We start from the raw sequence: 14,727 nt of genomic DNA on the forward strand, positions 1-14,727 counted from the left end.
ATATTTTAATCAATTTAGTCCTTGAACTAGTTTTTTACTTCCAATGTAGGACTTTTCACTGCATTTTACTCAATTTGCGTGGACCAACGGGGGTATAATTATCACACTGGTTTAATCTTTTGCAATTAACTGACGAAACAAATTAGAGATGATTCGGGAATTGTTTCCATTACCCCTCCTCCAAAATGATTCCACTCCAGCATTCCCACAAAGGGAGGTAATTCATTAAGCTTTCTCAATATCTCTTCAATCCCTTTTTCAGGGATAGGCTCTTTGACGAAATCGGATTTAGCCTTGTAATACAGTTTAGTTGAAGAGACTCTGCTGGTCAGGAACTCTTTAATGTTACTAGTTGGTAGACCGCCGGCATAAGCAAAATATTGGATCCATAGCATTTCGGTGCAGTCCTCTTTCTTCAACCCCAACTCAGGAAATTGTTGGTTCATGATTGAAAGCAGTTCATCAACTTTGCCACGGAAAACAGACACAAATGTAACTTGTACAGTTCTCTTACCTGTTTGATTTGAATTGATACTGACAATTTGGGGTGTGATAACAAGGTTCAGTGGTAACTTTGGGGCAATATATTGCCACTTGTACAGAAGTTGAGTTGCATTTTGTTCCCAGGTTCTGTTGATGGAAAATGCAGTAACTTTCTCGGGAATTTCAACCAATTTCAACTTGTATCCAAGAATGACAGCAAAACTAGCACCGTCTCCGCCTCTAATAGCCCAAAAGAGATCCTCACCCATGCTCTTTCTGTCGAGAACTCTTCCGTTTGCATTGATGACACGAGCATCGATGACATTGTCCGTGTTCAGGCCAAACTGCCTTACCAATGGACCATAGCCTCCGCCATTGATGTGCCCACCAATGCCAACAGTAGGGCAGTAGGCAGCTGGAAATCCCAGAGTGCTATTCGCCTCATAAATGCTATTGTATGCTTCCCCAACGGTTGCTCCAGCTCCAACCCATGCGGTTCGACCTTTAATATCTATGGAGATTGAACGAAAGTTGGACATGTCAAGGACAAAAAATGGGATGTTAGAAGTGTAGGAGCTTCCCTCAAAGTCATGGCCACCGCTTCGAATTCCCATTTGTAAGCGGTACTTCTTAGAGCAAAATATTGCTGCTTGAATCTGATTTTCAGTCAAATTGAAAAAAATGTCTTACCATTTGAATGCTGCGTTGGCAGCCAATTAATCTGATCTGATTTTCAGTCAAATTGAAAAAAATGTCTTACCATTTGAATGCTGCGTTGGCAGCCAATTAATCTGATGGGCAAAGAGAGGGAGGGGTGAAAAACTGGAATGTATAGGAGCAACCCGCCCCTTTTTTGTAATCATCTCTAATTTGTTTCGTCGGTTAATTGCAAAAGATTAAACCAGTGTGACAATTATACCCCCATTGGTCAACGCAAATTGAGTAAAATGCAGTGAAAAGTCCTACATTAGAAGTAAAAAAACTAGTTCAAGGACTAAATTGGTTAAAATATTTCATTAAGGACGAAATTGGTTTAAGTGAAAATGTTTAGGGACCGAATTGGCGAAATTCCCTTTTAAGTTTATAACGGACAAAGTAGGTAAGGGGTCACTATTTGTTATTGAAGAAAGAAAAGTAGAGTGAAATTGCTTGAGTTTCCTGGCCGTGTTGTAGTACTATAATTGAACTTGTTGACTTAAAGAAAGTACATGACTACAAGATACTTAAAAGTAAATTTTACTTTGAACCCTAGCTTAGACGGTAGATGCATTCCACTCAATTTTTAAACTTTAATTTTAGAAGCTTTACCTCCTAAAGTTTAAAATACATTGTACTTTGGTTTTGGATATTTTACTTTCTAAAATAAGAAATTCATTCTACGAAAATATCAAAATTAATAAAATAGTAAGCAAGTGATGCTTAAAATTTAGGAATTAAAACTACTTCCTTTGCCCCAAGAATCGAGACATGCAACTTTTCATATTCTTCTAGTCTTAACCATTGTTTGAACACGAAAATTACCAAACTAAAAACAAAAGGTCATGGAACTTGTGAAATTGTGCAAGTGTTATGGTGGGTCATAGCAATTATTTATTATTAATTAATGGAATCTTGTCATTATTACTCAAGGGTATAAAAGAAAAGTAGCATTGAAAGTTGTTTGACATTTGCAACAAGACTCTTATTTTGGGATAACAAAAAAAGTGGAAGCATGACATTAATAATGAAAAAAATGGAGTAGATAAATTTCATATTTTAGGGATAGAGTAGTGAGAGAAGGGTGGATTTTATATTAATAGGGGTAAAGTATTCAAAACTAAATTTCAATGACTAAGGTGAGAGTGAGTCTATAACTTAAGAGAGTCCAAAATGGAATTTAGCGAGTTAAAAATTCAAGGGTAAATAGTAATGAATCGGTGAAATTTCTTATTCACCAAGTTGAAAATAGTGCTACAGTTGTTCGATGATAGATCAAGGCTTTCTAGTTCCATATTTGTTCATACTAGGTTTAATAACACTTTGGCACTTTGAACTAAGGGGGTAGCCACATCTACTCCTTTAATCTAAAAAATATAACATTTTACACCTCCCATGACAACTAGTCAAAGTTAAAAATACAAAAAAAAAAAAAATAGTGTAATGACATTATTATCCTTTTATTCATGAACTTATCTATAACTAATAATCATTTCCTTTCATTGCTAAAAGATTTACATCTTCTTTATCATATCAATTGTAGAAAAATATCAACTAAAAAGAGTTAAAATAGTTAATATTTAGTTTATACTCTTGAAACTTTTTTCATTAGATCAATGATCACTTTTGTATATGTTTTATTCAATTTTTTAGACCTTAAGTCAAATAAAATGGATAAATAACACAATACTAAAAATAAATACAATTGCCAAAATTTCAAAAACAGGGGTACTACAAATCTCATTATTTTAAGGAACTTTTTATTATTTTAATTTATTTACACTAATATTATTTCATTTATCAAATTAGTCAAATTAGTCCAATATTAGATTCTTAATCTAAATTTGCTAAAAATATCTAGTATGCCTTATTTTTAAACTTCAAGAAAGAAAACAGAGATTAAATCAATTTTATTTTTAAAAAGAAAAGGCAATAATAGTAAACTGTAAATATATAAACAAAAAAATGAAATTAGTATGAGCCCAATCCCCAATGTTCACATAAACGAAAATAATAAAAAACTAAACTTTTAAACAAAAAAGTTAGTATTACCTACTTAAAGTATGATAAATTGAACAATCCATACATAAAAGTGAATAAAATTTTAAGGATATAAAATAAATATAAACTTGTTTTTAGCTTTTATGATTGTTTCGGTTGTACAATCACCATAGATTTTGATGACTTCGTTATACTTCCAAAAGTAGTAGTGACTTTTCATGATTATTGAGGGTATTTTGGTAATAACAGAATTGAAATTTTAGTTTACGAATATATTTTGCTTGAAAAACAATTTCCACAATTTTCTTGAAAATAAAATCTTGGATTGAAGGAAATTATTTGGCCTTAGAATTTTTTTTTAACCATTCTTTTAGAAACTAAAGAAGAACACTAAGAATCTATAGTTTCCCTTACTATATTAATTAGGCTAAATTCTTAGAACATCTTTAAAGAATTTCCTACTCTAGTATCTATTTGGTGGTATGCTACATTGCTTCAATTATATAAATTATATACTTTTGAACTGTGCATCCAATCAGGAAGTTATCACTATGGCGTTCTTCTAGGGTTGCTTCCAACTTAATTTGAACTTCTAGTAGGATTGCATCATTTCAGAATATCTAAAAAAACTTTGAAAGAACATTAGGACTTATATTTGGAAAAAGAAAGAAAAGGAAAGCACGCAAAGGTGCACAAAATGTTCAACCGTACACGTATTCTAAATCCCACAGCAAAATAATATGTTTGTATTCCTAACTCTCCAAAATTCTATGCCTAACCCACTAATTAATTTTAGTTATTCTGGTTTGTAGAGAAATCCTAACTGGTGCAATCAAATCACCACATTTTCTTCTGTTTATGTCCCGTCATTTATTGAGTGTGACTCCACAATTATTTTTTTTTGTCTTTTTTGAAGAAGGGGGGGGGGGGGGGGGGTTAAGCAAAAATATGATGAAATTAGAAAGCAAGCATGTCAACCTAGAGTTTCCTACTCCAACCATTCCCTTCCAAAAGATAGATTATTCATCTATACATCCATAACGGACAAGAGGAATTTATTCTAAAACTTGCTTAGTATTTCTTTAAAAAAAAAACCACACAATAAAATTTGAGTGTCTAAAACAAATTAGCATACAAACTCTAAAAATTACTATGGGTGGAACATAAAACTTGAAATCTCAAAAAAAAAAAAAACAGCATTACGTTGAAAGGAAAAGTGTAAAAAATATAGAAGCCAATAGTGCTTGATTTTTTTTTTTTTTGGAGCAAAACTGTGCAACTTTATATAGAAGATTAGCAAAATTGACAAAGCCTTAGTAATATTAGAAGGAAAAATTTAAGTATTGAAAAAGCACATTTAACAAAAAGCGAGTAAAATAGAATATTTATGGCAATGGTAATAACAAGTATCTATGGCTAAAAAAAAAGGTATGTCTGCCTAAAGATTTCTCAGTGTTGAATAATTTTTTGCAGAGAGTACAGTGGTTTTTACCCTATAATTAATTTATTGGTACCCCATAATTAATGATGATGCAAGAGATTATGGATCGATATATTTATGAATTTAAGTGACGCATTAGCCTGATCATCAAAATTTATGAATAAAAGCCATAATAGATCCAGAGTTTAGAAGTTTAATTCATGATGCATTAATTAGTTGACATATGGATCGTATATATTGCCTTTTTCTATAATGTAAACGATTCATATTGCACTGTACTATTTTCAGTGATTTCTTATCGGTTTCAAGAAAATAATACTCCAAACGATTCATATGTACAAAAAAAATTACCCAAACTAATATGATATACCAAGAATAACAGGAAGCTACTCGGCAACATATAAAAGTATATGCTAGCAGAAGAATAAATGTCAAAAACACATGGAAGCCAGATATATATTTCAACCAAAAATGTGTATAATAAAAAAATAAAAGAAAAACAGCACTTACTTTGGAGAGAATGAACACTCTGGCAAAAGCTGATCCGTTGGATTTGCAGAAGTTGCCTTTATAATGGTGAGTCTACGTTAAAAAAAAACATTAAGTTTAAGGAAAAATAAATAAAATTCAGCTCTTACTTGAGAGAGAAAAAGAAATCTCTGGGAATAGCTGATCCGATGAATATGGGAAAATTCCTAGTATAACGTGAAGCTACTTACTCAAAGTAAAGTTTAAGAAAAAACTTACTTTTAAGTTTGAAGGAAAAAAAAACGAAATTCTGCACTTACTTGAGAGAAAAAAAGAAACATCTGGGAATAGCTGATCTGATGTATATCGGAAAATTCCCAATATTTCGTAAAGCTGCTTGATTACTCAAAGTAAAGTTTAAGAAACAATATTCGGAGGAAGATGATAATTTGAACCGATGTAGAAACAATTAGTGTATGCAAAGCTTTTTGGCAATGGAGATGGTCTTTTATTGAGGAGAAAGTAGTGAGTTTCCTAATAGTGTAGTAGTACAATTATTGAATGTGGTGGACCTATAGATTACAAATTTTCCAAGCAATTGCATGATAAAGTAGAGTGAAAATATTACTGCATGCCTTTCAGGCTGTCTAGTGATAAACTTTTGAACATGTGGACCCAAATTAGATTCCATCCTAGAAATTTGGTTCACGAGTGGGAACTTGGAAGCTAACTGTGAACTTTACCGGTAGAACAAGTGAAGGTTGATGATAACCATGCTTCTTTTTTTTTTGCTTATACAGTTAAGCTTTTTTTTCACAAGATTATTTTAAGTTGAAAATAAAGATACTAAAATGAAATTATGAGAAATCCACAGTTAAAATAAGTTTTAGGACAAGTTGTATCAACCTAATTTTTGGAAGTCTTAGGGGTGATATAGAATTCGTGGCATTATCTTGCAATCTTGAATTGATTGAGAAAGTTGAAATATTGGCCAATGGGACAGTAAATTATTGTCGTTTTTGTCCTTATAATTGTAAACAAGAATTGGCTCAAATAATAAGATTTAAGTATTTTTGTAGGAAAGTTTAGTCTGTTTTCAAGTCCTATCCTCAATATTGTTTTCAAACTCTATATTTAATATCTTTTTCTTATTCGTAGTTACAACCATATGATCGCTCTGAAAATTATTGAACATATGATTTTTTCTTATTCTTGAGTAAGATAACTTCTCTTCCAAAACATTTCACCGCCACAGGATACATGTTTTTCTTCAATCACTCCATGATTCTCTCCTAAGAGCATCATTTGCACCTATTGACTAAGTAAGTTGAAATTTCTCAAATATGGCATAGGAAATTTTTTTTAAATATTTTACTTTGCCTAAAGTAAATGACCATGTTTTCTTTTCTTCACATCATGTGTTGGCCTTACACTGAATTGTTTCGTGACAAATGGTCAAAACCTAATGTAAATTCATATTATACCTGCAGTATACGTTCTTACACTTAGTCCTAAATAACTACAATATTTTGTACATTTTGAAAATATTTTAAAATACTTATACTTTATACCTAATAGCATAAGGCACGTAAAAAAGTTTAAAATATTATAGCTCTCCAACAGTTACCATTTGTAATAAACTCTAAAATTTATGAACGATTATGACATATCTCATGAGTCATGCAGAAAATAACGAACTATTTTTATCCTAATTTGTTTTTTACATTTATACATATAAAGCCTCAACGATGTCAAAAGTTACTGAGTTAATATCTTATTATGATAAGAAGAGATAAAATTGATATTCATGTAGTATAGTATGTGGAAATTATAGTAATTTTACTCATATATTTAGTTGTGTAATTTTACTCGAAAATCAGTGGTGAAAGTATTTTTACTTTGTCTTGGGAAAGAGACTATAATACCCTTGATATTTGGTCGCGCATCTTACAAGATGATGCTTCCTGTCAATTTTAACTGCTGGATTTGACAGAAGGACCACGAATATGCTATTTTATTAGATCGAGGGCCAAACCTTTATCGTTAATTGTTGGAGGGTTAAAACTTAACCTGGGAAAGAGTTGGAGAGCCATTGGGACTCTTTTCCCTATAAAAATATGTGGGAAGAGGAGGAGAACAAATACTCAATAATTTATTTCACTCAAAACTCAATAGTAGCAAATATCAAGTCGTTTCACTCACGACAACTCACAAATCTCAATTATGAGATTTTCTCTCAAGTCTAATCTCTCGACTCAACTCAACTCTCCACTTCTATTAATAACCTACTAGACTGCTAGTACTTAGAGACTCTAAAGTTTCCTACAACAAATATAATTGCAAACCAAAACTTATTTGGAAACTAACTTGAGATTTCCGAATCTAATATGGAAACTAAACAAATAAGCTACCAAAACAAATTAGGAAACTAAATACTAAAATAGCTTGGTTTAATTTTCTACGGGAAATTATAGTAATTTTACTATTTAGTTGTGTAATTTGTGGATATGCTTATATTATTCATATAGTGCAGAAATTCTGATTATATATGCCTTGCAATTACATATGATTCGGAAAAAATTGTTGAATCTGATATGCCACCTTTAAATGATCTATTTCTCTATTGATTTGACATGAGCTTCAAATCTGATGGCACATCTGTCCGACCCCAGCCAATTTGCACTTGGTATGAGTGATGCTGCAGTTCATGTGATGGAGCCATTGGATGCAAAGGCCAAAATTGGGTTAGTTTGAATGTATCGTCTAATTCCTCAAGTTTTGTACTGAACAGTCAGCCATGTGAAAAGCCTTCTAGGTGACATTTTGCATCAGTTATTGGTTTGATAGGATGAAGAATCTTGTGTGCTCAAGTTTTGCCCAGATAGTTATCTGTAAAGTTATGGTCCGTGTCCCTTCCTAGTTTGAGCTAAATGTTAAAAAATGCAAAGGATACAATTTTGATTGATTGGTTGTTTGTTTGCTTTAGGGGCCTGCAAGGTTTTCTGATTTTCAACCACTAATAGATTTCAATAGATTATTGGTTTATCCTGCTCTTTTACAAAGTCCAATTTATCACTCTTTAATTCAACTCTGCCCCTTTTTATTCGATCTTTTCTTGAGGAAATTTAGGTCAATACCATTTCTGCCTTAGGCATTTTAAGATTATTTTAATCAAATCCCTGATGTTGAGCCAGTTTCCTTACTCCTCTCCAAAGTAGATGCAAAATTATCATGTTAACTAGTGATCTCTGTCCAGTGCTCTATTGTAGTGCTCTCCTCCTTGTTGTCATGATGTTAACTGTTTATTCTATTGCAGTGGTATCCATGAGATGCACTTTCTGCCTCCATTTCAAGTGCAATATACTCTTGTGATGGTCTGTTGGTCTACACAGGATTTTTGGTCTTTAAGTGGTGCGTTTCTATGGATCTGACGTGAGTTTTCAAATGTAACAGCAGCAGTAGTGCTTTTCCCATGGTGATTGTAGCACATCCATCTGATCCCAGCCAATTTGCTCTTGGTATGAGTGATGGTGCTGTTCATGTAATCGAGCGATCGGATACAGAGTCAAAATGGGGTAGTTTGAGCTCTCAGGAGAACGGAACTCTGCCGTCTAATCCCTCAAGTCCTGCAGTGAATGGTCAGCCATCTGAAACGCCTCCTAGGTGACATTTTGCACCAATTATTGTTTTGGTAGGATGAAGATACTTTGTGTGCTCGCTTTTCGCCCACATAGTTAAAACTGTAAAGTTATGTTCCTTGTCCCTCCTAGTGAGGCAAATGTTGAAAGGCAAAGATACATTTTTTTTTATTAATTAGTTGTTTGCTTTTGAGACCTGCAAGTTTTCTTGATTTTTGACCAATGATTCATTTGTAAAATTTCAGCAGTTAATCCTGCTATGTTGCAAAGTCCAATCACTCTCTCCCTAATGCAACTCTGGTCTCCTATAATTGGATCTTTCCTTGAAGAAACTTAGGTCACTACCAGAAAGATCAAAACAGACTGTTGACATAGTTGCCATTTCTGCCATGGGCGTTTTAAGACTTTTTTAAAGACACTATCGCTATTTTATACCATTTGCTCCTCCGCTTTTACGCCATGGTCCTAATTGTTTGCATCCATAAGAATGCAATACTAACGTGCGCTTTGATTTGCAGTTTATAGTTTCATTAAGAAGAGGAAGGTGTGACTGCTGAAAATTGCAATGATTTGAATTTCCAAACTTCCAACTTCCACATCGAGAATTTTCCAATCATATCTATTTAGAATTCTAATTTTGCAACTTCACTGCATAGGTCCATATGTACTTTGAAAACATAGGTCCATATGTCCATAAATTTTATGTCGGTCCAAATCAATTGCTTGACATGCCTAGTAATTGGGTAACACATTTAAAATTCATCTAACCTATCATGTATATACGCATAATAATAATTATTACTCGCTCTTACATTTATGTACTTTTCTTATTTAATCTTTCCTACACTTTCTTGTATTTATTTATTTTTCATAATTAATCTTACATTTTCAAATATGGAATGGTCTAAAGTAATAACATTATGAAAAAAAAACTAGAACTACAGTCAAATCCCAATATCTTCTTCATTTAATCCAAGCTCTAGCAAATGACTGAATTCATATCAACTAGGCATGGTATCAATTAGGTACAAGTGTTGGTCTTCTCCACACTTACATGACAGTACACAAATACTTTATTACGTAATTATGTTATATGCAGCCACTCAACTTTCAGGGCCGGGATGTGCTTAATTTTGTGCCATTCCTCTCCTCCCCTTTCACACCGTGGACCCAGTAGGTAGCACTCCTCTATAGTCAAACTTTGGAGTGTTGTCATCATTTGAATGCTGGATGGAAGTGTTTCAAGCTTCGGACAAGACCATAGTGTCAGGTCTTGAAGAGAAGTGAGGTGGTCTCCAAACCAGTCTGGCAATGAAGTTAGATTGCGAAAATCATCCAGCACCAGTTTTTGCAGTTTAGGGAAATGTTTGACTTCCTCTGGCAGAGCTGTCGCGTTTGACCCGTCGATGCTTAGATGAGTCAGGGATTTGAGGGCTTTAGTCCCCATTGATAGACTCACCAAATCATAGCATTTCTCGATACGGAGTTCCTGCAAAGAGGCAAGGCCTCGCAATCCTTCTTCTGGCAGAGACTCCAGCTCGGGACATTCCCTGATGGTCAATTTCTTCAAAGCCGTGAGGCTAGCCAAGCTTTTGGGTAAGGCTCGCAGATCCTTCATGTCACTAATACCCAGGGATTCAAGAAGACTAAGATTTTGTAGCATCTCTTCTGGAAAACAACTCAATCCTTCAATCGACTCAATTATAAGGCATTGAAGACTAGTGAGATTGGAGATTGAAGCCCATGCCATGTTCGGGCACATATTGATGTCTAACTCCTTTAGGGACGGCATACGCAGCAATGGCAATGTCAACATTGGGCAACAGTGAAAAGACAAGGATTCAAGTCGAGAGAATACCCCGAGAGTACCTTGGACTTCTCTTCCTAACATTCCTTTTAGGTTGGGCATGTCCAATAACTCCAGTTGTTTCATTGATGAGGACCTTGCAGCGGCTGCAGCAGTACTCTCCTGGGCCCCATATATGTACTCAGTTGAACTTTCGTTCACACCAACATTTGTTACTGTTGAAATCCAAGATGGAAATGATGAACCTTTGAAGCCGTCTATACACAGCAATTGAAGGTCGGGGCAGGGTTTGAGGGCTTCAAGCACTTCCTCATCATTGTACTGTCGAAGCGTTCTTTCGGAATCCCAACACAAATACAACTCGCGGAGACTCTCTTTTTTAATTAAACAAGCTTCTTCTGCATCCTTTTTGTCTTTAATCCTCTCAAGGTGCTCAATTATTAGCTTTCCTCTAAGCATATTTAGGTCTTGCAACTCATTTAGTTGGAAGCCTTTTTTGCCACTCAGGACGACCTTACTCAACGTCCGCAGACAAATCAACTTCCCAATTCCACTTGGCATGTGAGTCAAACCCCAGCAGTCTTGTAGACAAAGATGTCGAAGATTTCTGAGGAATCTCATGCCTTTGGGTAGACTCTGAAGTTGGACACAACCATTCAGGTTTAAAATTTGCAAATTCCACAAGCCACAAATTGAATTGGGTAGTTCAACAATTAAAGATGCTGAAAGATTTAGATGCCTTAAATGTTTCAGTTTGCTTACTGCAGGTGGCAACTCTGTAAACCCTGCTTCCTCCAACGGCATTGATCTTACAATGAGTGCCCTCAGGGAACCACATTTTGACAAGAAAGAAGAAAACTGGTCAATGCCTGCGCTTGTAATATGAAAAGCCACCATTAGCCTAATGGGTCTATTTGACTCTGTTCCACCGTGTTTCGCCTCCATTACTGATTGAGCCAGATCATGGACAAGGTCATGCATCTTAAAAATGAGAACATGGCCAAATTCATCTTTGTCCACAGCTTGGAACAATGATCTATGATGTAGTTCAGTCACCACAGCATCACCAACATCTTCCACTTCCATCGTTTCATTAGATGAAATCAATCCATTTGCCATCCACAAATGTATTACCTCCTCTTTTTCAATTTTAGATCCCTTGCGAAATACTGCACAATATGCAAAGCAACCTCTCAAATCCACCGGAAGATTAAGGTAGCTCAATCTCAACGCGGGCAAGATACGCGTTTCATCTTCAGGTAAGTTCCAAATTTCACTGCATTTCACAGAGTTCCATTCATTTTCTTCCCTTTTAAATCGTAGAAAGCCTCCAAGAGCCTTTGCAGCCAGCGGAACACCACCACATTTTTTCACAATCTCTTTTCCGATAACTACAAGGTTAGGATATTCTTCAGCCTCTTGACGGCCAAATGCCCGTTGCCTGAACAGTGACCAACACTGGTCGTCTGACAAACTCGATAGACGATGTGTCTCTAATGTGCCCATTATTGTGGCAACCTTCTCCATGCGAGTTGTCGTGACAATTGAACTACCTTTTGATCCGCATTCCAGAACAGATTTCAGTTTCTCCCATTCCTCTGGATTCTCATTCCAGACATCATCCAGTACAATCAAGTATCTTTTCCCTCTCAACAACTCTTGAAGCTTTCCTTGGAGAATATTCAAGGCTAAGTCTCCAATAGAAGTCTTTTCTACAGACTCAATTAAGACTTTTATTATCCTCTTCACATCAAAATCCTCTGAAACCCAAACCCACAGTTTTAGCTCAAAATGCTCGGTTATGCATTTGTCACTGAAGATCAATTGGGCAAGTGTTGTCTTTCCAAGGCCTCCAACACCCACTATAGGGAGCACTGATACATTTTGATCGACTCTATCTTTTTCTTTCGTCAAGATGCGTACGATCTGCTCTTTTTCCTCGTCCCTTCCAAGAACTTCAGGTTCATTTACCGTGGATCCAGTCTCACGGCTTGCATTGAAATAGCTCCCACGCTTCTGATCACTCAAACCAAGCTTTATTCGCTCATCAGCTATTGCATTAAATTTTTCAAGGATCTCCTTCATTCTTGTCCCAATCCTGTGACGAAACACTAAGTTTCCTGCTACAGGGTAACACATCAAACTAAAACAACCAGAATTTTTGTACTTGATTCTTGAGGCTTCAGCTGCGTAATCATCCAATACGTCATCTATTTCACAGGCAACACCATTGAGCTTCTGAAACCAGAGTTGTATCGCCCTGTCTGTGAATTGCTTCTGCTCTGCATCTTCAAGCACTGCCTTGGCGGTGGAGAGCAAGCTTGAAAGCTTTTGCATGTCAGTTGCAACGCCACAAAGCAATCCAAGCTCCTTCTGGATCATGGAATTCAAAGTATCTACGAGAATTCCCACAAACGCTTCCATCACTTGTGACCTGAAAATCACATTTAAAGCAAGTTACATCAATGTTAATAAAGTTATTAGAGATTTATAACTTGATAAACCCTATAGAAAATGAAAAATTGCAACATAGTTATAAGCAAAAGCTGTTTTTCTGTTACTAGTAAACGAAGAAAACATATCTTCTACGATAACATGAAAACATTGTTCGGATTCGTTTTAGGCAGCCAGTCAATGACCACCAAGAATACTTATCGATTAATCAAAGAAATGTTTTCAGAATAATTGGTGGACATGCATGGTTACAAATTCGAGAAACGTGTTAACAAAATACATACATGCGGCGGAAGATCATGCATGGAGCTTGGTCTTTGAATCATGAGCCATGGAAGATAATTTTAAAAAAACCGATTTAAATGAAGTATTGTCCCTATTCCAAAACCAACTTATCAAGAATGTTATGAAAAAAAAAATGGAACAATCCTGGTGAATGAATTTTAGGAAGAGTTCAAAGTGTACGATATAGAGTCCCAAGGAAAATGGAATCTTTGGATGTTTCAACATTAAAGCCTAAAGTGAGATAGGAGCACATACAAAGGCAATGACCTTTATTCATTTACAGGGTTTTATAAGCTCGAGGTTTTCACAAGGAAAAATGGACATTACTATTTATAGGAAATGCTTTCAAACACCATTTTTATCTGGAGTAAAATTTTTGGGTGAATGATTCCCAATTGTCCTTCATCATTTACCAATGATTTTATTTGGTCTTTCAACTTGTACAAGTGTTTATTGAGTTCCTCAACTTAGAAATTAAGTTATGAATAGTCCATCCAAGCTAAATCTCATTATGGTAATATTTACTTTCCCACTAAGGTTCAATTTAATGTCTATTTTCCTACTCTAATTTTAAATATAAAACATACATGTCCTTTTTAATAATTTCAGTTAAGTATCTAATAGTTGACTTATTTGAATAATTTAATATGTGTTGAAAATTTTGAATTTGGTTTTAATTCATCCCAAAGACTGAATCTAATCAAGACAATTTGCATTCTATAATACTAAGATTCATTTTAATGTAAGTTTGGCTCCTCCCAAGTTAACTTATAAAGTAGTCAAATTTGCCACTTAATGGTTTCGATAAATATTGAGTTGTTAACTAGTTTGACTACTAGTGGTGCGGGGAGGGTTCTTAGAATCTTCACTACTTCCAGGTTCAGAATTCAAATTTGTTGCCTGACAGTAAGGGGTGATAAGTGTGTGGGGAGAGATGGAAGAGTAACAAAAATGATTTAACTAAAAACCCTGATAACAATCTCCTTTAACGAATTTTGTCTGAGCATATTAATTCCAATCTACTGTTGTGCACATTATCATTCTAATTTGGGGCTAAATGATATATTAGATTCCAATGACATGTTTAGCGAAAATAGGGTACTTAAAAAAGAAGCACACAAAGAAGAAGAAGAAAAAAATTCAAAACAAGATAGAAGAATTTTTATTTACATGTATCTTTTTTGTAATTTTTCATTGTTAAACTTTATGCTGTTCTTTTCTACAATAACAACTATACAAAAACATTAAATAGTTAAATAAATCTCTATTATTTATTTTGTATATAATCTTTTCTTATTCTTGTTGGATTAATGTTTCTTTTTTATTTTTTTAGGTTTATTAGAATTTAAGCAGAATAATAATGATGATGACATTGTAACAAGACTAAATGAGTTCGCAAAATTTGTAACATAAGGCGATGCTAACTTCTCATGTGTTGAAGAGTAATTTTTCAT

The 14,727-nt window shown here is 34.5% G+C and overlaps 2 protein-coding genes across 2 annotated transcripts; both read right to left on the reverse strand.

Moving 5' to 3' along the window:
* Positions 1–125: 125 nt before the first annotated feature.
* LOC113703217 (berberine bridge enzyme-like 4) lies at positions 126–1,097 on the reverse strand. The gene has a single exon (XM_027224511.2). The coding sequence runs from the start codon at positions 1,095–1,097 to the stop codon at positions 126–128; it is 972 nt and encodes a 323-aa protein (XP_027080312.2).
* Positions 1,098–9,811: 8,714 nt separating this feature from the next.
* On the reverse strand, positions 9,812–12,958 carry LOC113703436 (disease resistance protein RGA2-like). Its single transcript, XM_027224795.2, has one exon. The coding sequence runs from the start codon at positions 12,956–12,958 to the stop codon at positions 9,812–9,814; it is 3,147 nt and encodes a 1,048-aa protein (XP_027080596.1).
* Between the last annotated feature and the right edge of the window lie 1,769 nt (positions 12,959–14,727).

The sequence above is a fragment of the Coffea arabica genome, chromosome 8e (genome assembly GCF_036785885.1).
Source record: "Coffea arabica cultivar ET-39 chromosome 8e, Coffea Arabica ET-39 HiFi, whole genome shotgun sequence".
Classification (NCBI taxonomy): Eukaryota; Viridiplantae; Streptophyta; class Magnoliopsida; order Gentianales; family Rubiaceae; genus Coffea; species Coffea arabica.

What these genes read in the sequence shown, in the direction of transcription:
- LOC113703436 (XM_027224795.2), bottom strand. Translation starts at nt 12,958, where the DNA reads ATGGAAGCGTTTGTGGGAATTCTCGTAGATACTTTGAATTCCATGATC.
- LOC113703217 (XM_027224511.2), bottom strand. Translation starts at nt 1,097, where the DNA reads ATGGGAATTCGAAGCGGTGGCCATGACTTTGAGGGAAGCTCCTACACT.